This window comes from Sceloporus occidentalis, unplaced genomic scaffold (assembly GCF_023333645.1).
Source record: "Sceloporus occidentalis isolate IW3139 unplaced genomic scaffold, rSceOcc1.0.p SCAF_46, whole genome shotgun sequence".
In the NCBI taxonomy this organism is placed as follows: domain Eukaryota; kingdom Metazoa; phylum Chordata; class Lepidosauria; order Squamata; family Phrynosomatidae; genus Sceloporus; species Sceloporus occidentalis.
In genome coordinates this window covers 1,271,877-1,298,307 of record NW_028317026.1, presented here as the reverse complement: position 1 = coordinate 1,298,307, position 26,431 = coordinate 1,271,877, and the positions used below count along the sequence as shown (strand labels likewise).

General features: G+C 37.9%; 1 protein-coding gene across 1 annotated transcript in view; it reads right to left on the bottom strand.

The window, feature by feature from the left end:
- LOC149289304 (rho guanine nucleotide exchange factor 38-like) overlaps positions 1–17,896 on the bottom strand; it is a 35,652-nt gene extending 17,756 nt beyond the window's left edge. Inside the window, exons 1-5 of the mRNA XM_089490719.1 lie at positions 17,695–17,896; positions 8,387–8,574; positions 7,826–7,949; positions 6,845–6,992; positions 1,611–1,628 (exon numbers count right to left, since the gene is read on the bottom strand). Of these exons, the coding sequence (XP_089346845.1) occupies positions 1,611–1,628; positions 6,845–6,992; positions 7,826–7,949; positions 8,387–8,574; positions 17,695–17,896 (680 nt within the window). The remainder of the gene's footprint in view (positions 1–1,610; positions 1,629–6,844; positions 6,993–7,825; positions 7,950–8,386; positions 8,575–17,694) is intronic.
- Between the last annotated feature and the right edge of the window lie 8,535 nt (positions 17,897–26,431).

The window sequence follows — 26,431 nt, the reverse complement described above, 5'->3', positions numbered from 1 at the left end:
ATATATATATATATATATATATTACATCAAAAATCACCTTGTCTTGATTTTTTAGATGTAGACTAGGAGAAAACATTTTAACGAAAGATCAGGAGCAACTTTGGTAAAGATGGTAACTTTATTCTCTAATTGGGTAAATATAATAGATCAGAAACGTTCAAGACTCTTTAGATAGAGACCAGCACAGAGCTTGTTCAGCAAGTATGTGCGTTTGTATGTCGCCAGTAGGTGTAAGCCACCACCACTTGGTGTCTCCAGACTCTTTGAGTTCTCCAGGCTCCTGCTTGCTAATGGAACAATACACAGGATAGACCTTATGAAGGGTTAGCAAACAAGGCTATTTCCTGAACAGGTTGCTTTTCTACTGGGCAAACATACAAACTAAATACAACCTTAACTGATCTGAACATAATGAATATTTGTTTGAAGGGTCTTATTCCTTCACACTCAAATAAAACCATATTAAGAAAAATAAGTAAAACAAATGCAAGGATTGCTACTGTTCTGATCATTTATCTAATGATTTATGAAGTCTTGCTGGTGTATTATCTTAGATTTATAATACAGAAGAAGATTACTTCATGGACACAGATATTTGTTATATGATTACAGAATTTCCCTAGATACAAATCAATTCAACTGGACTTAGCATTAGTCTGGTATAACCACAGGGAATTTAGTTTACAAGGTATAAAGGAGTTTTATGTAAACTCAAGGGTGAGTAATCTGAGTGGGTGAAAGGTCAACAGGTGTCTCAATAGCACAAAATCCCAGTGAAAATCTAAGGCTACCACACCTCATTTTAAGTATCCTGCACTAATGGAAGAATATACAGTATACCGTGGATCTGCTTTAAGTTGTCTTGTAGGACCTTTGGAGCTGGATGGACTTTAGGGTGGGTGTATGATTAGAAAAAAAGTTTAACGGACAGACATGTTTTTTATTAAGTGTTCAGGGGGAATTGCAACTTCCTAAACATAGTGCATAATAACTGTCAGGCGCTGGGTACACTCCCTCCCTTATGAGATGGGAACAGCCATGCTAGTAGTTCAGGGTCATGTAACTTTGTATCATGCGATAGCCCACATCCTGGATACATTGCCCAGTGTGCCACTCAAATGACATGTGAGCTGAATGCTGGTAGTTCAGGGTCCCATGGCCCCTCTTGAGCATCTACTTCCCACATGCACCTCCTAATGATGCTGGGTGCTGCAATGGCTCTATTATCCACTAAAACACTTGGGGCCCTCAGAGCTCATAGGTCACTAGGCACTTGCTTAGCGAGTCTAATGGATAATCCATTGCTGTCTACGTGAGACATCATGTAACATAAGGATGTTTACGGATTTTAAACTTCCCAAGACTCTTGGGTACATCAGTTAATTTAGTTTAAATATTATTTTACCAAAAACAAGAGACCACCTCCCTTAGTGGAAGTAAGCAGGTTATTGATGTGACAAAGATTTTTACAGTCCTAAAAAAAAATCTGGGGTAAACTGTACCCAGGAAAATAAGTGTTTCGCTTAACCAAAAGGTTGTATAAAGGGCAGCCAGCAAAAATGATCAAATATCAGTAAAAAGCAAACACATAAAATGAAAATAATACTTACTGATCTTCATATATTTTTCTGTGATGGGGGAAAAAACAAAAAAGGGAGATGAGTGAATGAACAGAACAGACGACAAAGCCTTGTAACTACATGAACAAACAATTGTAATTAAACTTGAGTGTTATGACAGATATGAAATCATAAACAATATAATTGTATTTTATAGTCTGCAATCAGAAAACTGTAAATGTTATATAACCCTGCACATAAATTAGTGTATTCAGAGTATATCTGAATACGTTCACCTTCATATAATATAAAAAAAATAATACTTTTGGGGTATATTAATACTGTGGGGGTGGTGATGATGATGATGAACAACACGTTAAACTATATGGTGACATTAAAAGGAAAGAAGGACACTCCAGCCATCAGGCCTGGACTAGCCATCTGACACACCGGCAAATGCCTAGCGGGCCCCTGGCCAGCAGCGTAACACACTCACCCGATTTGCCATTCAAGCCTGCACGCTACATGTCCATAAAAATGTAGTGTGCAGCCATACATATCCGGATATCGGCCATACATTAAAGTGCCAGGGCCAGTCATCATATGCACTTTTAATACATTCCCGCTCAAATGCAACGGAATATTTTGTAGGAGAAAGTTAAATTATACCCACATGGCACCGTTTTAGCTGCACCTGACCAATTTGGTAAGGGGTCCCTAATTGTTCTTAGGAATACAATATGTTTGTGAATGTTAGAAATTGAAGAAATGTAATGATATGTTAGTGCAAATACAAACATAAAATGACAGGGTCGGTATGTAAACAGGGCTACTCAGACAGCTCAGTTGAATCACCTACTAACCATTGCACCTGAGCCCATTATAGTTTGGTGATACGTTGTTTATTTTCCATTAATTGTTTGGAAGAGTTTGTCTGGAGCCGAATCTTACAGCCTCCAACATCACAAGTAATTCCAAGTTTAAAATGCATAGATATGTCAGTGGGTTTCATTAAGAATTGAAGATAAACATATGGTAGGTATACATCAGCATTACTGTATGTAAGATAATACATTGGAGGCCTGGCAACATTAGGTACTGGACTAACCTGCCAAGTAGTAAATGCCCAAAGCCACAACAAGCTTATTAGGGTAACGTATTTCCTATGCTCCCCATTTAAAGACAGCTATAACCCTAACATTTTTAGAACATGTATCAACACCACATAAACAAGACAAAGACCTTAGACCACGCTCACCATATTTTTGAAATGTAATCAGTTGAGGTTGTTCATATATAAACACTACCATTGAAAAGTTTGGGGTCACTTTGTAGCTGCACTAACATAATTGTAAACCTGTTTTCTAACGATCAATTCGAAGACAACGTGCCATTGGAACACTGAAGTGATGGGAGTGATAAAGGGCTTCTGTACGCCTATGAAGATATTCCGTTAGAAATCAGCCGTTTCGATCTACAATCATGGTTAACAACATTAATAACGTCTACTGTATTTCTGGTCCATTCGATGTTATTATAATTGGCATAATTTGCTTCTCTTTCAAACAAGGACATCTCTAAAGGACCCCAAACTTTTCGATGGTAATATATATTTATATATATAGGTAATAGTAGGCATTATTAAACACTTATCTACATTCACCATACAAGCCAGAAGACTTGCTCTTCCCATAGAAGTCTCGTAGTTCTACCACCACTGCAAGGAATACTGGGCAGGCATAGGCAAGCAAGGTTAACAATGATCACTTTTTTGCCTCTATATCCACTTTATATATGGATCCCTTTAGAGCATATATTGTAATATCGCTGGTGATAAATGTAACCTACATTCTCTTATTGTTACTTGTAAATGTAACCTTTTGTAAAGGTTTTTATTTGGAATCAACTGGAATGGAGCCCATTAAGAAAAGGAAAACATCTTAGCCTATCTGATGTCTGACTTCTCCCAGGCTGCAGAAGAAATTAGAAGTATTTAAAAAGATAATAAAACGTATAGTTAGAAAAAGAATGACACGGCATCCCGTGACACGTGTTGTAGTCACATAACAGAAAATAAAATGTGAATATTGTGGTTATGCCTCATAATGAAAGTAATAAGTGGCTCAAAGGAGGGGATACAGTATAACAAAATGAAATACTGGAAAATTGCATGAACTAAGAAAACAAATCCCAATGTAATAAAAGCACTTAAGAAGCCCAATATGGTTTCTGGATGGTAGAACAAATTATTATGTAAAACAGAACATAGTAGCTTGGGTAAACTCAATGTATTTTGAGGAAAGAAAAATAAATATATCCATAATTAAAAAAAAAAAAATAAAAAAAAAAACTTGTAATATCTGAGATATAAAAGTTATTTAAATCTTTTATCTTTTTTGCCCCTATACAGTATCACTGATGTTATTTTAAAGTGTAGTATTATAATAAATAGGCTGCTGGGGGGGGTTATGTTACCAGTCACTATGGTAAATCTATTTAAAGTGATTTAAAGGAAAAAGAAAGCTGATTTTGAAATACAATTCAAGTCTAGGGGAAAAAAACGAACCTGGGACAAATGTCCTCAAAATGGGGACACCTGTTTATTCTAAGCTTGGGAAGGTCTATTGCTTGTTCTGATGAAAACAATAATCTTCAGATGTCTTAATTGTAGTTTACTAAATCATATCATATATTTCTTTGCTTTTCCTAGGAATAAAATACCAATAGACATTCCCATAAACTCCTTTGACTTATCTTCAATCACGGCTTAAAAAGCCCTAAAACCCTTAAAAACCCTAAAACATTCTATCCTGTATAACCATTTTTAGCATCTGTTGAACAGACTGCACAAAGCCACATTCAATATCATTAATGCTCTCGTATTCTTTGATTCCAATACCAGCTGGCCTGCGGTGTCAGAGAGAGAGGCACCTTGATATTCACAAAAGAGAAAGACAATTTTTAGCGTGTGAGAAAGCCAGGGCGACTCTTGTGATGTGGCTGGAATTAGCAGATTGTTTGCTAAGGGAAGATCTGTGCAGGCGGGCTGCTGATCAGCGTGTTTTCTGATAAACATAGGGAAGTTGTACATCAAAACACGCCAAGGTGTCTGTGTGTTGTCCTTGCAGGAAATACAAAAACTGTGTGAGTTTTGAAGTGAAGGTCATTATTTAAACCCCCTACAAGCATATAAATGAATCAATTCTTTCTCCGTTTAATTGGAATGATAATTAGCCACCATCTTAAAGGGATGAGAAAGACTACATTTAAATACAAACTGTATCTATGTTTATCCTGAAGAGGTGGATTTTGTTATAAATGCCTACCAGGTTTTGAAGCCTCTACCATGGCATAGAGTGGCTTTGGTGGGGCCATGGGCTTGTTTTGCCTACTAATGTTTTTACTTATGTGGGTATATTTGCAAGAAGTCTACTTATTTATATTAACAAACTGACCAACGATTAATTTTCCTTATATTTTCCACTCAAACCTATTGCCACTGTACGCATCCAGGTGTCTCATTACTACTGATTTTAGTTTCAAGTCGGAGCATAAAAATAACATATAATATCTTTCACAAAGATCACATTTACCAAAAGGACACCAATATTTCTTGATAATGATATTTCAAATTGTATCTCAGATAAGGTCTGATTATTAAGCAAAACAGGGACCCCCTTAACCCCATGGTGGGAAGGGAGAATATGGCAGCTGGCAAGAGTTATGGGCATCCCAGTAGTTCTGTCACTTGGTGTGGGGGGGGGCAACAACGTTGCAATTCTAGTGTTTTGGGTGAAGGGAGGGATTTACCTTTTTCCCACCCAGCTACTTCTGGGCAGTAATTAACCACCCTCCCACCTTCTCTATTCTTCTCTTATTTTGATTTGGGAAGTACGGTGTTGTTTGCTGATTTTATTTTTGTTCTGTTATCTCTTTGCAGTCATTGAAGTGAAGGAGTCCCCCCTTGGCCAAAGTTTAATGGTCTATACATTGGAGGCTGTGCCTGAACAGGGTTGGGGAGGCTAGTCCAGCGGGTGGTTCATGGTAACTGCTGGACCAGGATTTATCGTTTGCCATGGTGAGAACCCCGTGTTGGGCTCAGCAGCTGCCAAGTTGTTTATGGTTATAGTTATATGGTAATGTTGGCATGCGAATGTAATAAAGCTGTGGCCAATGTCTTTGCCCACAATAATGTCTTGTGTCGGTCAGGGTAGGTGGCTGAAGGGGTTGGTGGACTCAAAGGCTCTAGGCCTACGCCATCATGCACTTCCGAGCTGCTTTATTTTTGACATTTCTCTAATATCTATGGGTCACTGCATTGTCATAAAAATGGTTAATTTTAGCCTGTGTATGCACTAGTAGTGCATAACACTAAAAATAAAACATTATATGACTTTAACAAATAAATCACTGTCAGAAATTAATGTGAAATATGAAGGATATCATAAATCTACTTAATATGGGTTAAATTTGTTTATTAATCAGGCAATAAATGGCATAAACCCGTACGAGTCTCTGGAGCAGTTTATATGAAAATAAATTTGTCAGAGGCATATTATAAATTCCCCATTTATCTTTCCCTGGATTGTATTCAGTGCATTTAATGATCCTCTGAAACTGAACGTACTTCAATGAGACTTTATCCAATGCTATATGATTAAAACAGAAAAAACCTGGTGTGACATATTCTCACGTTACAAGAAAATCATAAATAATAATAATAATAATAATAATGTGCCATAGTTTTATTGCAATGTTTTAACTTTCTTAAGTAGAATAGTTCCAAATAAATAGTGAGAGGTTTTATATAAAAAAATGATTCTGGAACAAAGCTTGAAACATGGTCTTATCACTCATTTAAATGTTCCTGCTTGACAATTACATTGGTTGTTGTTCGATGACTTTCAAATTATACTTAACTCCAGTTAATTTATGTACACATCAAATTCCATAACTATTGGCAACTTGGATATGATTGTATATTGTATCCTGAGCCGCATAGTGCAGAGAGCATCTCCTTGGTCTTGGTATAAGATCAACTAATAGTCCTTCCTTTTATCTACTCACAATCAGCTGGTGTCACTTAGCGTGAACATGTCATCCATAGATAACAGAACTCTAATTCTAGTTCTAATCTCCTTTACCCTTAAACAAGGGAAGGGAAGTTGCTTTAACCCAATGACTCCCAAACAGCACAGAAGATTTTTTACTTTTTCACCTCCGAGCAACTTGTGTGCTAGATCATCATGTAAAAACATGAGGGGAAAGAGATCTACTTTACTTACTTTAAGGCTTGGGTATATTGTTTTAAATACTGTTTCAGCTCTTGGTCCTTTTCATACAACTCCAACACAGTGTGCGCCTCATCGTGGTGATAACAGTAGATTTTATATACATCTTCCAGAGGGCACTTTATCTCCAGGAACAATTCCCCTACAAACAGAAAGATAAATACTTTATTGCAGACAATAGCAGCTCTGATGAAACTAATACTTTTGCGCCTGCCAGCTTAGCTCTCCTGCAGCAGTCAGCTGCTGAATTCACACAAAATATTAATTAAGAAGAATATACAGTAGTGTTACTATGGCACGGTTTATAACTGAATCACGTACAGGCCACAGTCATGGCATTATTGTGTACTTTGGCCTCTAAGGACTTCTACAAACCCAGTGCATTCTAGGCTCTCCACCTATGCTAAAGTCCTTTGCAAAGTATACAATTCTTTGTCTTTTCTAGATTTGGTAACTACATAAAGACTGGTGTATCATGTTAACCAGGCGACTTGTGGGATAGTAAGAGCAAACTTTCTAACGTATCTATGGTAAAATGATTAATCAGTTAATGTTTTTAATTTTACAAATGACAAGTTTCAACTCACTTATATATAATAACATTTCCCCTTTTCCACAAATTTGCTAACTCTGCCATTACAAACAAACTTCCCCTCTTAAAGTGGTCCATATTCTGCCTACACTACCTAAAATGCATATATAACACGTATACCATAGAGAACAGTCATTGTTTTTATTGGCGGTACACTGGGCGTTATAGTCCTAACAAGCCATTTGAAATTAGAGGACAATTGGAAGAGCAATTACAGAACTACTCATGATTATTTAGCCTTGTGATCAAATTGCAGGTACATATAGGACCACATTCAACCCAAGACCTATTGGATTGTGAGGTTTTATATACATTGGAAAATGCTTTGTATGAGTTTTCATAGGGCAGCCTCGTCACTGATAAATATCAAACATCGTACCTACCTATAACCTGGTGCTCTTGGTCAACATCTGTTGTGGCTTCTTCCAACAAGGACACCACCTTCGCCGATATCTGACAGACAGACTCAATGTTGATAAATAACGCATCCACATCAATTCGTTCAGACTGAGGAAAATATAAGTAAAGAAAAATATAAGAAAAGCAAACTAATGGAATATGTGTTACACTAGATGTTTTGTTAAAGGTTGCAAAAATCACAAAAAACATTAATTAGTAGAGCATAACTAATATTTTGTATATCTTTTCATAGGCGCTCTTCCACTTTATGCTGAATCTACCACCATAGCAGCAATAATTCTTTAATTATGCAAATTAAATTTCATTATTAATTGCGTGCTGGCAAAACTTCACTGTAATGTGACACAAAAGCCAGGTTGTGCCATTGAAACGTTTCTATGTTCTATGTTTTGTATTAAACAGGTTTTTTTTACAAATCTTCATTGAATTGTTTGTCTAAGTAGACCAGCACCTTTAACTTATACAGGAAACAACTGTTTTTAGTAACCACCATTTGTAGAAAATAATATAGTTTAATAACTTACATGATGGTTTCGAAGTGGCTGGACAACTTCTCTAATGCAGAGCTCCAGGTCATTTAGAAAATCTTTTTCAGTCTGGATGAGCTCACTAATAATCTTTGCCCGCTTAGTCATTTTTCTAGTCCTTAGCTCTTCTGTGTCTTGCGTTGGCGATGTCGGGACTGATGCTGAAACATTTGGGGCCATCTTTTCTATTCAAAGTCATAGAGAAAATGTGTTACAAGGGGAAAATGTACGGGGAAACAAGGAAAATATGTAAGCATACCGAGCACCCTCATTTTTAGGGGAGAGAGAATATTGACTAAATGTTACTTGGTTCTCATTGGAACACAGATTGTTGAAGCAAGCAAGTTTTGATTCATTTATCATGGAAAAAAAATAAGCATAGCTGCCCTTTCTAGTAAAATATTTCAAAAGTAAAAGTTTATTAGTTTACAGAGATTATAAAGCTAGTAGCCTCAAGCCTAGGCCTAGAAATAGATCTGGCAGCATAGAACTCCATATCACATTGAGTGTGGAAGTCACATATTATACAGAGCTGAGAAGTATACCTTCAGGTCAGGTGAGGTAAGGTTTCCTACAAAGTACAATTCACCTAGTATGTTTGTTATTTTGGTAACCATGCAAAACAAACAGTTATTCTGATAACAAGAACCAGCTAAAAATGAGAGAGAAGCTGCAGTTCACTGCAGACTTGAATCATGGAAAGTTAATTAGTGGAGTAGGAACACCACATAAAGAGCCACCAAATTATCATCGTAGATGGTGATATCTTCACTGATCATGTTCTGATACGATGCTTAGAGCATGCTTCTCCTTGTTTTCTGTGAATAGTAAAGTCACAGTAATAAGTCAACCCATCTGTTCTCAATGAAAACAATCTCTTCATGGACACAAAACACGGTTGTCAGCTGTTCTCTACAAAGTGAAAGACGCACTTGAGGTCCATGGTGAGCCTAATTCCTGTTAACCTCATGTTTAACGTTATTGTGCCCAGTATATACTGAAATTAAAGAATATAATTCCAAGGTTACACTACTCAGAGCCCCCCTCATCTGGAGGCAGGCTGCGAGTGAGAAGAAGGGGGAATATGGGTTCGGACAAACACTACTCCCCTGGGAGGGGAATGAAGAAACTGACTTGGAGAGTTCCCAGGTATGCATGTTTCATGGATAGAATGACCTAGAAGCAGTTCCAGTTGCCTATCAAACACGATGTTGGTGTAAATCTTAAAAAGATCTCCCCTGTAACCGACCCATTGAGCAGTGGGATACCGGGAGGCCTGCGATGTGCCAAACCCCCCCCCCTGGTTTTGTAGCATGGGGACCTAGTCGGTCTAGGCCAGGATACATCAATGGGGCAAACCACAAAAAGCATTCCATTTTTGTAAAGACGATAAAAACAATTTTAAAGCTTTGTACCAGAATTACTTTTTATACATAACCTCTCTGTATTTTCCTGCTTCTGCTAATATTTGACATTACACCGTATCATATTTGACATTACACCGCGAAAAACAAACCAACCAAAAAGTCCCTAAGGCTTTAGGCCAATATACAGTAATTGCTGTAAGGCCACCGCACTACAAAGGACATGTTTACCAGCGTTAACTGTTTAACCAGTTTTATGATTGTCTTTCGCTAGCTTATGGATCATTAAAACATATTCCAAACGGTGACATCTTAAACACCTATTTATTTTTGCATGCTATGTGCTAAATAATACCGTACAGGGGGATTTTAGATCCACAAGATTTAATCCAGAAATGGCTATTAGTAGTAATATGCCTCAGTAAATACCCCTTAAAAACAATGGTTTAATATTAGGTTGCTTGATGAAGAGCTGTACATTCAAATTTCACACCTCCTTCACAATAAGAGATTTGCATTATAAATATATGGCGCTGGTAGGTAATTTGCTAAAAACACCTGAGGCCTAGTAAAAGGGATAATTGTAGCTTGGAGACAAAGCTAAAGCTAGGGTTGCCACCTAAACCATTCTTTATTGAACAGGCTGGACCAGGGCTGATTTTCAGTAGGGTCATGAAAGGTTAGTAACCAGGCCCAAACGTGCCATTGGGTAAACTGGGCACTGCTTACTTACCTTCATTGCCACTGGCGCAGCAGACCCTTCCTTTAGTGTGAAGCTGCTGGTTAGATGCACAGCCACTGTAGCCACGTGCAGGCAGCTGCACATAGATAAATGATCGCCCACTGGCCTTAAAGTCACAGGACCTATTTTAATCCTGTTGCTAACCATAATTCTTTTACAGACAACCTGGCATGGGCTGAGGTTGAAAAACATTTGTGTCTTTCCATGAAACCCTACAAGAGATTCAAGTGTGCTATTCAGAATGCATTAAACCATTAGTGTGGATAAGACATAAGTGAGCAAGTCGTGAACGCAGTAGGGAAATGAATAACTGCTCCAAATCAATTTTGTTTTAGAGGATGAGCAAATGTTGTGGACCAAAGATGTGGCACCTTATATAAGTAGCAATTCATCATTATAACCTCTACAATCCAGGTATGTACCCAGTGAGAAGAGACACGTATTCTAAAGCATAATATTGGTGCATATTGTTGGAAAGGACTCAAGGGTGTTTTTACATTTCTTTCATACATTTTCTAAATATTTTTTATTGACTTTTTATTCATTTTAGAGCCTACTTTAACATGTTAATCTACACCTTTCTATATGTAGTCCACAATGTATAACTATAGCCTTTGTCTTGGGGGTGTATATGTTAATGTTTTCATACAACCATTGTTCCACATTAATGGACCATAAAGCCAAGAGGCCTGGACTGGAACAGAATGGATAGGGTAAGGAAAGAGGTGTTGATAGTAGTAAGATATAGTAAAGAGAACGACAGGAGCTGGATAAACAACCAACCAAAAAGTCAAATAAAAGAATCATTTAATTAAAAGAAAGTAATAGCGATACGGTACAATGAACAACATTAAATATGTCATTAATATGGATACACTAACCACTCTGGTCAACTGGGATAGCTTTACATTTAGTGTTTTATTTAAGTGAAAATAAATGTCTACTTTACTTATTTAGTGTCCTGAACTATAAAATGTAGGATTTGGGAAAAGTGGCTGATCTGCTTTCAAAAGTTCACTTATGTGTGCCAACTCTGACATCATCACGCTCATCATTCTGTTTCAAGTCAAAACAGAGTTTCCAAAGAGGCTGCTTTCTGCCAATAAACTGGGCTGGGAGTAATGAGGCAGGATGGAAGCATGACTGGCAGAGATAAGAGGGATGATGGATGAATCTGGGCAGCGAAAATCTTCACGTTAAAAAAAAAGAAACAAGATTACAGGATATAATGTATTGCAAGAAAGAAAGACCTATGAGATATTTGAGATGAAACAAAATTAGTGTCAATTATATGATATTATAGACCTATAGAATAAGATGAGCTCATATGATTTATATTGAATTGTTAGAAAATTATATATATATATATATTGTACATATATATATATATATATATATATATATATATATATATATATATATATATATATAGTGGGAACCTTTCACTCATTAAGCAGGGGTACGTATAACTGCAGCTGAAAAAAAATCTAATTTCAAAGACAAGACTGTGCCGTACATGTTTAAAAAATTGGATGTCAATATCAAGTTATCAAAGGAAATTGGTATTCAGCGCTAAGTACATACATAAAGAAAGACATCTATATTGAAAGCTTTTTGAACATAAAGGGCAATCATTTAAATTTTTTCAAGAAGCTCCAGATATCTCTTTTAGAGCCACAGGTAGATTCAAAGATTCCGAGGCTTTATCTTTTGTTTGATCTCAAAACACACCCAGAAATGCCAAACAAATAAAGCAGGGAACATCCAGATCAGCCGGAGAAAGACATTTAACCCTTTACGCTAGTGGGTAAGCAATGCGTTACAAACATAATCTGCTTTGGGACTGAAGGCGTTAACAGGTTGTACTACACCTCCCAAAGGTCTTCAGTATTACTTCATCACAGTAGAAGCCTCGTGCATGCGCAGCTTTTACTAAGAAGTCAACATTTACACCTTATTGAACTGATGGTGTTCTACCCGTGTGCCAGGCTATGTTGGGTGTCATACAAATAAATGTGTTTAATACACAATTACCACAACAATGATTCAATAATAGCACAAGATCTAAACATACCATTTAATAGCAACTTTTTGGATTGGTACTTTTCAGTGAAATGCAGTTCTTTTTTTTTTATTATGTGGCTACAATGAGCTTTTATTGATTTTAGGCCTAGATTTCTGTTGAGGGAACAGTATCTATTAAAAAAAAAAAGTCCCAAGAAAGCTGGCAAACTTTGAAGCTGTGATGTCACTATGCTGCAATGTTAATATTTAGTTTGCAACCAGTGCAAATATATGATAACATGACACTGATGACCTGCGCTTTTCTTTACTGGCCCTAAACAGAGACGATTTGTTTGATATAAAGCATTAATTAAGGGAAGGAAAAAGGTGGCACTCATTATGAAATCCTTTTTGGTAGTCTTAAAAACTTTAGTGACCTAGGAAGTGTTGGTACTACAGGACCCAAGTCCCAGATTTGGGCTGTCGCACCGATCTAAGAAGCATAGGGTACGAATGCTTGTATCATAGGTTCCTACAGACATTAAAGGGACCGTTTACTGTCCCCGACAGCCTCATTAAAGAAGACTGTATCAATTATAATATATGTAGAAATTCACTTATCGGGTGCAATGACCTTATGGGACTTCCACAATTGGCCTATAAACAAATCACTCTACATGTTTGTTCCTGTTATTCAGAAACAGGAAGGAATAAGGTAAGGCAATTCCACCATAGCCCTGTAATTTAAATGAGATCCCTGATATATTTGCTCTAGTAAAATACCCATGGAGGATGCAATTGCTCTTCTTGGGAATGATACTCTATAGATAGTACATTAAGACTGCTGTTTGCGGTAATTATACCTGACTAGTGATGTATCCCTGCCAAGCCTAGGGCAGCAGGTCCTGGGGGGGGGCAGTCCCCCTGGTACAAAACTAGGGGGCAGATCACCCTCTAGGGTGATCAAATCCCCAGTGTCCTGTTGAACAATAGACTGGTTACAGGGGAGATCTTTGACTTACCCAACCGGCCTATTTATACTATAGAAGCTGAGCCAGCTCAGTACAGCCTCCATAGACTTCATTGACGTCATATCTCGGGCCTCATTAATTAAAGGCGGACAGTGCATTTTATTGTACTTTGGACACTGACCATTGAGGAAAAGGCAACCGGGGGACATTACTGTTCCTAACAACACTAAGGGTTTTTGCCTCAGGGGCCCAGTCTGCTATTGTCTAGTCTAAACCAGGCTCCCACTGTTTAGAAGGGACATGGACTTATTTTGGACCAGAATCCTAATCGTCCCTCTTTCCTGTGACCCACATTGATTACTGATTTCCTTCCTCGAAGTAGTACGTATGTGAACAGCGTAGGAGGAGAACATGCCTGACCACCAGACACAATGTTATCTGCCAGCCTTATGTACACCTGAAAAAAGGTAGGGACCCAAAGGTAGACGTGAGCCAGGGCAGCTGCCCATTTTGCTTTGCATTACAGCCCTGGTTTTAATGCATTCATTTAGTTGTGCTAAAAGGTTTGATAGTTTAACTTAAGGTTTTGCCCATTTCCACCCTCTGGTGCCACTCATGTCCTATCCCATTTTTTACAACAGCATTTCTGCACCTCATAGTTTGCAAACTTAATGGATGACTTCCAAAGCTTTATTCCCGGGAAGCCCCCTGGCAGGACAAGGGATCTCCTTCACTTAATTCCATATATTCATCAGGGACTTCCACAAACCTTGTCCTGGACACTTCTTGTACTTATTCACCTCTGTTATATGGCTTTACAAATGCAAAATAATACAAAGCGGACACACACATTTTCTCTAAATACACATGATTAATAGCAATGCAAAGCAGGTATTAAAAGTACCCTGAGAATGTAAAACATATCAGCTCTGTGCAGCGTCAGCATTTTATTATTTAGCGGGTAGGTAATAAAAATCAGTAAATCATGAATGATAATGCTCATTCAGGCAAACTGCTGTAAAAAGAGCCATAGGTAACATTACACAAAATATGGGAGATAAAGTGTGGTTTATGGCAGTGACGCAAGTCTGCCAACAGCCATAAAGGCATAGTTCCATAAGGCGCTAAGCAACATCATAAATTTCATGGATAGGAGGAATTCAATAATATAAAGCTGTAGACCATGACCCAGTGGTTTCGTTAATTGCATAGAAATTAAATTCTGGAAATAAAAGGAAAATTCTGTAAATGAACCCATGGACGTGTCTTAGACTGTAAGCTTTATTGGGCTGTGGATATGTATTCATGTTATTTAACAGACTTAATATGTAGTATTATATGACTGCACATATTGTAACCTTCCGTTCATTATACTATAAACAGCAAAGCACTAAGTACATCTAAATACGTCGAAGGGTTGGGCCTGATGGGCTTTATGTCTTTTCTCAACCCATTTAAAAATTAAAATTTATTATTTATTTAGGATTTTTGTTTGACAGTCAGTGTATTTGTCTTGTAGATATCTAATTTAAAAGTACGGGTTTATTCGACTTTATGGAAGATATGAATCCCGGAGTGGCAGCGCCAGCGATGTGTAATCAATTACCTGTCCTAAAGTTGTCTTCTTTCTCCTCATCTAACTCTTACGCTGTTTGAACCGATCAACAACAATGAGCATTTTAACAATAGAGCAGATAATCAAGATAATGGGATGAATGATACTGCAGATCAAGAGAAAAGGAAGTCAAATGTTTTTTTTCATGGTCTAGGTCAAGAAATTAAAGGGGTTGATAAAAGGTAAAAATCACAAGATAACCAGGAGCAATTACTGACACCATTCTGTATCCCTGACCCCCTGCGGTGGCATAGATCTCTCTAGCCCTCTGCAATGGCTAACATCTTAACAAATAGCTTGACAGGCAAAGGAGCCTTTCAGGAAAACACTACACTGTGACGAAGACAGCATGCCATCCCATGCACATCAGGAAAGGATGAAAACAGAGGAGGACTGGTATACATTATAGAAATGCTTCCTATTACAGTGTTGTACAAGACTGATATATATATATATATATATATATATATATATATATATGCACCAAGTATGTACGTTCACCACAATGATCGATGTATTTATTTTTTCAAAATTGTCATGAGCTTTAAAGCGAGCAGAAGTCTATCTGTGTATAATTTCCATATTCCTCCGATAACCAGCACATCATGCAAATCATCACATTTAGTCACTAGACATATCAGATCATTCCGACCTCCAATGCCTCTATTTTTGCAGGCTCGTTCTAGCTTTGCCTAGTTCTGCTTACTGCAATGTGAGTTGAAGGCAAGGTTAATGTTATGGGAGAAGAGGTAGAGGGTTAATCTTAGTATCGACCCCAGTGACTAAGTAGATTAGACTGCCTACTGTTGGGGCATCCCGAAGAAGCCTTTAGAATGAAGAATAAGGAACAGTTACCAATGTGCTCCCACACTAGTAACAATGCCTACAAGAGACGCATGTAACAAGCATTTAGAGCGCATTTTATTACACTCTTTACGTTAAAAAATTTGATATATTACATTATATAACCCAATCTTAATTATAATTTCAATTTAGTAATTTTATTCCAATTCACCGTCTCTACTATTTTGTCTCCTGGGCTGTACATTCACTTTGTTTAGTAATTGAACTTACACTATTCTGTTGCCATGAGTCTGTTGAAGCCACCTGAGCTTAGATCTGTTACTAAGTAGGAAAAACAAGCCAGACTTCGGCTATCTTACAGTGGTTATGTGTAATTTGCAGCAGGAAAAGCTACCCAGCCCTCTAGTTGGGTCTGATCAGCAATCCTATTACTGCACAAACGTGAAAACGTGTTGGTTTTCTGACATGGAAACTTGCCTACAAAAAAAGGCCACCTAACACAGTAATTGTTAATAAAAAAAAAAAGCTAGGGAAAAGATCCAGCACATGTTTAGGAAATATTTATCTATGAAACTTAGATTAACCCTTTCACATAGTCAGTAGATAAACTAAAGAAAAGCAATGGAAACATCAGCAAACGTACATATACTTTCACGTCATTTCATGGGTAAATCAAAAAAAAAAGGTATATAGGAAGATCATGGATGTTTAAAAGTATATTTAAGTGTTTTTTTATTTTTGTTCTTAGGCTTCCACTACTTGTATACAAGTCCCTTTTACAATGTGCCCACAAGTACTCCTATCAAACCAAAAGAACAGTTATGTTAAATGTGGGTACCCAACATGTAGGCTCTACAAATGTTGATTAATTACAGCTTTCATTATCATCATCTAGCCTTTCGCCACCATGGTACTTCCAGAGAATTATAGGAAATGTCACTCAACAACAGCTTTCGGTTATTTTTAAGTGTTACGGATACATAACTGTGCAAAGTAATGTTACTATAACAAAGGTAAAATATTGCTTCAATGTCTCTCCTACTATGACATCATCTTCTGGCAAGATCAGTGTGAATGAATGTGTGAGTACTAGAATACTGAGCCTTAAGCATTCAGTTTCCTTGTCAGTGGATGGGCTAATCTACAAAGCTGAAAAACTGTGTTTTTCTATATGAACTAAAGAGTGTTGTTTTTTTTTCAATTAAGCAGCAGAAAAAAAGAAAATGATTACTAGTATAAAGTATTATAAAGTATAATAATTACCAAGGATAAGACCTTTTCTACCATATTACCAGTTTGGCTTTATATATATATATATCCTTTAGTCAATAACAATGTGTTCAAGGTTAGGTTTTGAGGACTACAATATGCACAGGATAATATATGTAAAAATGGGAAGAATATGGAAGTTTTACAAGAGATAATTCAGTGATGGGAAATAATATTTGTGCGCCTTCGTTCTTAAGGGGTAATGGATTGATTGGACAGTCTTCCAGCAAAGGATCTATAAGCTAAAAAATGTGTCTTAAGGGTCCTGCATAAGCCAAGGCCACATAGCCTTTCTGAAGAATATTTTAAAATTTTATGAAGAGGACCATATTTATCAAAGCAAGGCTGGGGTAATTCCGAGGCAGAGCGCTAAATACGGATTGCTTCACATCAATTTTTAAGAATTTTAAGTGTGAAGTGGAGAATACCTTTGGAACCTTATTAATACTTCTGAATTAACGGCCCCTAGTGTGCAACACAAAATAAACTTCTGCAAGCTCAAGACAAATTTGTGTTTCATGTCCAATTGCACTCACCTTTCAGTTTCTGGTTATACTCTGTCCTATCAGACTGACTCCTGCGCAGTGTGCCAGTGGTTCCAGAGTCCCCATTGGTGGTGGGCTCCACGATGGTGTCCGTCTTCCTCCTCTCTAACATGTACAATCTGCTCTTCAGAAAGGTCAGATTCTTCTTCTTGACACCTACAGTGTCTTTTCCTCCTGGTTCCTTGGCATCCATAGCAAGTCATTCAATATACAAGTATTTTCTTCGGTTTCCCACCGTTGTATTATTCTAATCCCAGGACACAGCACTGGAATGATTCAGCTCTCCCTTGAACAGATCAGCTGTGGCCGCGTTAGTAACCTGGCTAAGACAGACACCTGTACAGCTCCGAGCTCCTCCCCTATGAAGTCATGTTACAGTGTACCTGAGGGCTTGTCACCTGAGATTCTTGCTGCGCTGGCAGGCACAGGAAAACCGGCTGCTTGTAACCCATGTTAAACTTACCCTCCTGAGGCAGAGGTGTCCTTTCCTTTAACTACTTCAGTGATCGGGAAGCCTACACATAGCCTGACCCTTCAGTAATGAGGGGAGGATACGTCTCTACACAGGGCTTTTGTTACCCTTTTCCTATTGTTAAGATGGGAAAAAAAGCCATTTAGAGCTAGTGCAGAAGCCGATCTGAAGAATATTTGTTAACGCATTAAACTTCATTATTTGGAAATTCATTCTAAAAGTTTCTCACTTTAGCTTTGTATGGTAATACGTAAGGCTGCCCCTTGCCAAGTTGATAGTATGCAATTTCCTTGCCTGATGAAAGGATGGCTAATGACTAAAGCTAACAAACCAAGCCCTGACACAACCCCCACAGCATTATTATCCTTCTGGGTAAAGGGTTGTTTAAGGAATTCTCATAAACTTAGTTGCTAGGGTCAGTTTGCTGCTGGGCAGACACATTACGGCACATCAGTAGGTGTCCATTGTATAATGTGGGGCTATCAGTGAATCTGATGGGGAAGATCTAAAGCACTGCATTTTTACAGGGATATCACAGGTTGTTTTTTTTACCCCTTTTGCAACAATACAATACAAACAAAATTAGTCTGAAAACTTTTTTAGACAATCAATGTTTTTTTTTTACATTTTTAATATTATCTTGCTTAATCTCATCAACTGCACCTGACAAATTTATAGTATATGGTAATTAAAATATAGATAAGAGGTACATATGTATATTGAAGCCTCCCCCAATCTTCATTAATGCAAAAAAACCCCAACAACTTGTATTTCAGCTAATTTATTTTGGCCTCCACTCTCCATTGGAGACTTTTGTGGACTGGGGATCCAATTTCCATTGTGGCCTGCCTACTTTGGTTCACATCAACAAGGGATGTATTTTCCTACTCTGTAAGTATACCTCTCAACAAGATAATTAATTTTGTCCAGAATACGGACTGAGCGTGGATTTACCTCAAGAGATCAACTACACGCAGTATTGTGGGCAGACCTATGAGACATGGGACATCTAGCTTACTTGTGTCATGAAGTAGGACCCCAAAATTTGTATGGGGAAACACTGCAATAAAATAGCTAAACCTCTTCAGTAGACCAAAAACAGGTTTGAACAGAAACATGTGAATAGTTTTTCTGGTTTAATTTTAATTTGCAGATGTTTAATAAAAAAACAATTTTGTAGTGTGTGTAAAAATGTAAGATAGGCAGAATATGCATATATTTATTTTTTTTAATCTCAGTTTGTAAAAATGTACATGATTAATAGATTCCAAAACTAACAAAGATGAAAACATCATGTAAAATGTATATTTATTTATTTAATATTTGCTTTTTTTTTGTACTTTCTGCTCACATACTTGAAGAGTAATAAACACAAAAACGATATCTTTTACTTTTTTAATTCTATGATAGAAACTGACTTAATAAATTGTTGCTTTAGAACTCTGGGAAAATGTTCATTTCTTCACTTGAATAAAACAGGTCGAAAAGGAAAATGAAGCCAGCTGTGACAGCCTATATTAGTATCTTACAATAGGGTCACCACAGTCCTTGTTCTCAGCATTTGCATATGTCAGTGTGGTGGCTGAACAGGTCAAGCGAAAGGTAATGGAATGCACCAAGTTGTATTGTGTACAATGCCACAAGAGTCCACTATTGAACACGCACGAGAAGCCATGGAGATAGATAACAGACACATTCATGTCAATGAACCTAATTCAGCTAGGCCATAAAGACAGAACCATGGAGCTAACATTTTTTTCGTATTATTATTATTATTATTTTCTGTATTATAAACACACTATAACATACTAACAGCTTAATGAGCGAGCACCTTACTCATTCATTGTATATCGTCATGTTCTTAGCAGTTCGTATGCTTTAATTGTAAATAACGAGGAACTGTCTACTTCTTGGAAATATTATCATTAGTGATTTGCAAGCTTCATTCTGCAGTTAATCAGGCTTTAAGTGTATATGATTAGAGATAAAAATGTAAACTAAGGGAAAAAGACAACTTTACTTCCAGGGCATATCACTCTAAAAATCAATACAGCACATGGATTGTTAGAAATATGTAAAAAAAAAATGTAAACGTTTATGAGAATATTTTATTTAAAAAAAGCCTGTATATATGTATGGAATTATTACAGGAAAAACACTGAAATACAAATTGAAACACATTGCATAAGACAGGGGTGTCCAAGTTTTTTCTGCAGTGGGCCACTTCATCAGAATTATATGCGAGGGTCGCACTAATTTTTCACTGAGAGAAAATATGGCCTTTAATAAAATATGCAGATTGAAATAAAGAAAATAACACAAAACCTTTACTTTTCCTCTCACGGATTTCTGAAGTGACGAAATTAAAGTTCTGGACCGAAACCGAAAACTCAGGGTTCACTTAGCCAAAAACGAAAATGACTCTCCCCACACCTTTAAAAATAAAACAAATAACCACACTTCTAATAAAAGTAAGTAACACGCCAAAATTGTACAAAAAATTAAATAACAATGTTAATATGTATATATATATATATATATATGATATATATATATAATTGTTAACAGCAATCTCAGGCATACCCAGATTCCAGCATGTACTGGTAGGCAACCATGGGCATGATAGGAGTGTGATTGCTGTTAACAATCATATATAAACTAATATTGTTATTGTATTTTTTTGTCCAATTTGGGTGTGTTACTTACAGTCACCCTGTGCCATGCCCCCCACTTACGCATCCATGCTATCACACACACACACAGATTCATATACTCATTCATTCACAGATTAATTCCCTCAATCATGCATACTTATTCATACACCCTCCCCCACCCCCTTACCTGAACTGCAGCTCCCTAGGTGCGGCCCACAGAATTCCGCAGGGGCTGCGCCCTCCCTCTGCGTTGTTCGCATTCTGTGCGAGCAACTTCTCTTGTACTGCACAAAGAGAGAAGGAATGGAGCAGAGTCATGTGATTTGATGTATATTCATGTGACTCTGCTGGGTTCTGCTTCCCCTGTTCAGTACAAAAGACCCTGCTTCCCCTGTTCAGTACAAAAGACCCTCCCACAGGTAAGCAGCAGGGCCCTTGCGATCCCACGCGGGCCGCACCTCGAGGTCAGGCGGCCTGCATTTGGCCCGTGGGCCGCATGTTGGATAACCCTTGCATAAGACATTTCTTACTCAAGGCATTTGTCACACAGAATACCATCTTATGCTTGGGATTATCACCACTTCTCACAGTTCTTTTTCCCTTTTAATTTAACATGTATAAGACACAGAGACAGTGTTACACCTGCTGGTGAGGATGGACCAACTAAAACAGATACCAGCTTGTGTTTAATGGGGTGTTCCCCATGAACACCGCTCCAGAGAACCTGGGTTTCACACATAGACTTCACAAGTATGATGATGTCATGTCCCATTTACATATAGAAGCACACACACCGCATTCTGTCTGCACTGAGGAAAGCTATTGATTTTCTATTAGTAAAGGTTCTGTGCATTAAACGCACCCACAAGCTGCATGTCATCCACAAACTGTCATCGAGTTCTGTTTAATTTCTACTTCCCTATTTTGTCCCAAAACTTGCTGTTATCCATTGTCTGATTCGATTTAACCGTAACAACTTCCCCTTCCCTTTGCCAATTTTAACTTTTGTCATCTGATGAATAGTTTACATTTTTAAGGTAATCTACCAGTTTATATTACTGTTTTATTTAGAACAAATCTGTTGTAGAAACTTTTTTTAATGACCCTTAATCTGGTAACAATTAATGTTCAAGGGCTGAACTCACCACATAAAAGGTCTTATCTTTATGATCTCTTGTTAAAAGAAAATATAGATATTGCGTTTATTCAAGAGTCTCATTGGCAACAACAACAACCTCTAATGTGGAAGTACCGTAGATATACTTATATCTATACATCCTCTATGTTTAGGGAAAAGAAAAGAGGAGTTGCAATTATATTATCTCAGAAAAATAAATTTGAATACATTATACATGAATTTGATAATGAGGGGAGGCGACTAATTTTAATTTGTAAGATTAACGATATTCTTTATACATTTATGTCCCTTTATGCTCCCTCTGAATCAACAGCTAAGTTTATTAATGACTCAATGGAAACCTTAGAAAGAATCGGAAAAGGTTTAGTAATTATAGGGGGGGACTTAAATTGCATTCAAGATTTCAATTTAGACAGAATATCAGTAAAGAAAACGGAAGCTTATGACAACAAATTAAGGAAAAAAATCGATCGGTTTACAGCTTCATTATCTAAATATAACTTGTATGATGTTTGGCGGACAATGCATCCCCAAGAAAAAGATTATACTTTTTATTCAGCTCCCCATAAATCATATTCACGTATAGATGCTATTTTTATGTCTGGATTAACATTAGAGAGATGCTCCTTTTCTTCGATTGGTAACATTACTTGGTCTGACCATGCACCAGTCTTTATTCAAATTTTAGACAACCCAAATTATAAAAAATATTTTAGATGGCGCCTAGATGAGCAAGTAATAAAATCAGACGAGAATAAAAAAGAACTCTGTAATTTAACTAAACAATTTTTAGAAAACAATGACACCGGAGATACTTCAGTAAGCACCCTATGGTGCGCTTTGAAATGTTTTTTACGAGGTCACTTAATTAAAAAAGCTTCCTGGATTAAAAAGTCTAGAGGGGAAAATCTTGCGGACCTATATATTGCTCTAACAAAAGCAGAAAGGGATAATAAGATCAACCCCAACCAAGATAAATACGAAGCGATAAAATTAATTAAAGCGGACATATTAATCAAATTACAACTTAATGCAGATAAAATTATGTCTCGTCTGAAACAAAAATGGTACTGCAGTAATAACTAGACTTGTGCATTCGTCTTCGGGCGAACATGGAAACGAACACGAAGAGTGCGTTTTCGTGTTCGTTCCGAAGACACGCCGAAGAGAAGACGGCGGCGGTAAAACGTAGGCGAAGACGAAGACACACACCACGAAGATCTTCGTGATTGTCTTCGTCTTCGTCTACCATTCCCCCCCTTCATCTTACCTTGTCTTGTCTTCGCGGCTTCGCGGCATCGCGGCAGTTCCCGGAAGTGGAAATCCGCAGGTTCGCCGTCGCGGGTTACAGGGCAGTGCGAATGAGCCTATTGGTCTCCTACAGGGACCTCCTCTGGCATCAACCAATTGGTTGATGCCAGAGAAAGACCCTGCAGGTGACCAATAGGCTCACTCGCACGGTCTTTGTAGCCCCTGACAGCGAACCTATGGATTTCCGCTCCCGTTAACCCCTTCGATGCTGCGTTAACACAGCATCGAAGGGGTTAACGGGAGCAGAAATCCATAGGTTAAAGGGCCGTGCAAGCGACCAATAGGTTCACTTGCACGGCCCCTTAACCCTTTAAAAAAAAGTTAACCCCTAACTAATTGAACAGGGAGGGAGACCAGTGGCATCGGCAGTGCCGATGCCACTGGTCTCCCTCCCTGTTCAATTAGTTAAATGTCCGTACGAGCGACTTTATTGGTCGCTCGTACGGACATTTAACCCGGCACAGACTAACTAATTGAACAGGGAGGGAGAGCAGTGGCATCGGTCTCCCTCCCTGTTCAATTAGTTAAAGACCAGTGGCATCGGCAGGGCAAGTTGCAGCATTGGGGTTTTAAAACCCCAATGCTGCAACTTACCCTGCCGATGCCACTGGTCTCCCTCCCTGTACAGAGTTAAATGTCCGTACGAGCGACTTTATTGGTCGCTCGTACGGACATTTAACCCGGCACGGACTAACTAATTGAACAGGGAGGGAGACCAGTGGCATCGGTCTCCCTCCCTGTTCAATTAGTTAAAGACCAGTGGCATCGGCAGGGCAAGTTGCAGCATTGGGGTTTTAAAACCCCAATGCTGCAACTTACCCTGCCGATGCCACTGGTCTCCCTCCCTGTACAGAGTTAAATGTCCGTACGAGCGACTTTATTGGTCGCTCGTACGGACATTTAACCCGGCACGGACTAACTAATTGAACAGGGAGGGAGACCAGTGGCATCGGTCTCCCTCCCTGTTCAATTAGTTAAAGACCAGTGGCATCGGCAGGGCAAGTTGCAGCATTGGGGTTTTAAAACCCCAATGCTGCAACTTACCCTGCCGATGCCACTGGTCTCCCTCCCTGTACAGAGTTAAATGTCCGTACGAGCGACTTTATTGTTCGCTCGTACGGACATTTAATTAATTGAACAGGGAGGGAGACCAGTGGGATGTGCCGGGTAAGTTGTAGCATTGGGGTTTTAAAAGTCTGCACGAGCGACCAACAGAGTCGCTCGTGCAGACTTTTAAAACCCCAATGCTGTAACTTACCCGGCAGATCCCACTGGTCTCCCTGTTCTATCAGTTAATAAATTATAGAACAGGGAGACCAGCGGGATCTGCCGGACAATTACGGCACCAGGAGTATAACAGTCTGTACGAGCGACCCTATTGGTCGCCAGCAGGGGGCTCGTCTGCCATCAACCAATGGCAGACGAGCCCCCTGCTGACGACCAATAGAGTTGCTCATACGGACATTTAAACTCCTGGCGCCAGAGCGGCTTTAACCCCGTTTTAACCCCTTAACCGGGGAAAACGAAGAAAACCCGAGCACGAAGAATGTCCGCGAATATTCGCCCGAAGAGAAGACAGGACCAGGCGAATTTTCGCGGAATACGAAGTTTTTTTTTTTGCCGAAGACGAGCACGAAGACGAACACGAAGAGCCCCCTGGTGCCCAAGTCTAGTAATAACAGAATTTCTCGGGACTTAACAAATAAACTTAAAATACAAAATCAAAGTTACAGGATTAAACAAATACATTTTAAGAATAAAATTTTTTATCTCCGGTTCAAATAGGAGACGCCTTTAAAGACTATTATGAATCGCTTTATAACCTGGACAGTTTGAATAAGACAGAAGAACAGATATATTCTTATTTAGATAAACTAGATCTCCCGCAAATAACTAGAGAACAATCAAATGTGTTGAACCAACCTTTCTCCACCGCAGAAATAGAGGAAGTCATAAATAATTTGGCATCAGGGAAAGCACCAGGCCCCGATGGGTTCTCAGCGTTACTTTTTAGAACCTTGAATACCGAAATAAATCCAATTCTTAGACGTCTTTTTAATGAAATAGCAGAATTGGGTAAATTTCCGTCCGAAATGCTGGAAGCATCGATAACGCTCATACCAAAAGCGGGGAAAGACGCGACATTAGTAACCAACTATAGGCCGATTTCCCTTATAAATGTGGACATAAAGATTTTCTCTAAAATATTAGCACAAAGATTTAAAAAGATAATTTCAGACCTTATTCACCCAGACCAAATAGGTTTTATATCTGGAAGATCAGGAGAAGATAATACTCGTAGACTTTTCAATATTTTAGAAGAGATTCATAGAAAGGAAACTCCTTCAGCCTTTTTAGCATTAGATGCTGAAAAGGCTTTTGACAGAGTTAACTGGAAATTCATGGAAGCAACTCTCCATGCATTTGGATTAAATGTAAAATTCATAAGATCTATTATCGCACTTTATTCTTCCCCTACTGCCAGAATTAAGGGAACAGTATTTGAATCAGAAACTTTTAAAATCCAGAATGGTACGCGTCAAGGTTGCCCATTAGCTCCAATGATATATGCATTGGTTATGGAGCCTCTAGCAATATCCATAAGAAACTCAAATGAGATCTCAGGGATAAAAATAGGCTCTCAGGAACATAAAATTACATTATATGCAGATGACGTACTTCTAACAATATCCTCTCCAGAACACTCATATTTTTCTATTCTAGAAGTAGTAAGGGAATACTCATCTTTTTCTAATTATAAAATAAATTTCTCAAAAACACAAGTAATAACATTAAATTTGAATGAAAATCAACAAAGATCTCTTATAGAGGGACCCAATGCAATTAAAACTCAGCATATAATTGATTATTTGGGCATTAAAATCACCAAAAATTTATCAGAAATAATTTCTTTAAATTTTAGTTCCCTATTAGAAGAAATGAAAGTATTAACCTCTAGATGGAAAAAGATAGAGTTATCCTGGTTAGGTCGGATAAACATACTTAAGGTATACTTACTACCAAAAATTTTATATTTGTTTAGAATGATACCCTATATAGTTCCTAAGAAAATATTGAAGGATTTTGATAAACTATTTTCAATATTTGTATGGTCAACTAAGAGACCTAGGATCTCAAAAAATAGTTTGAGGA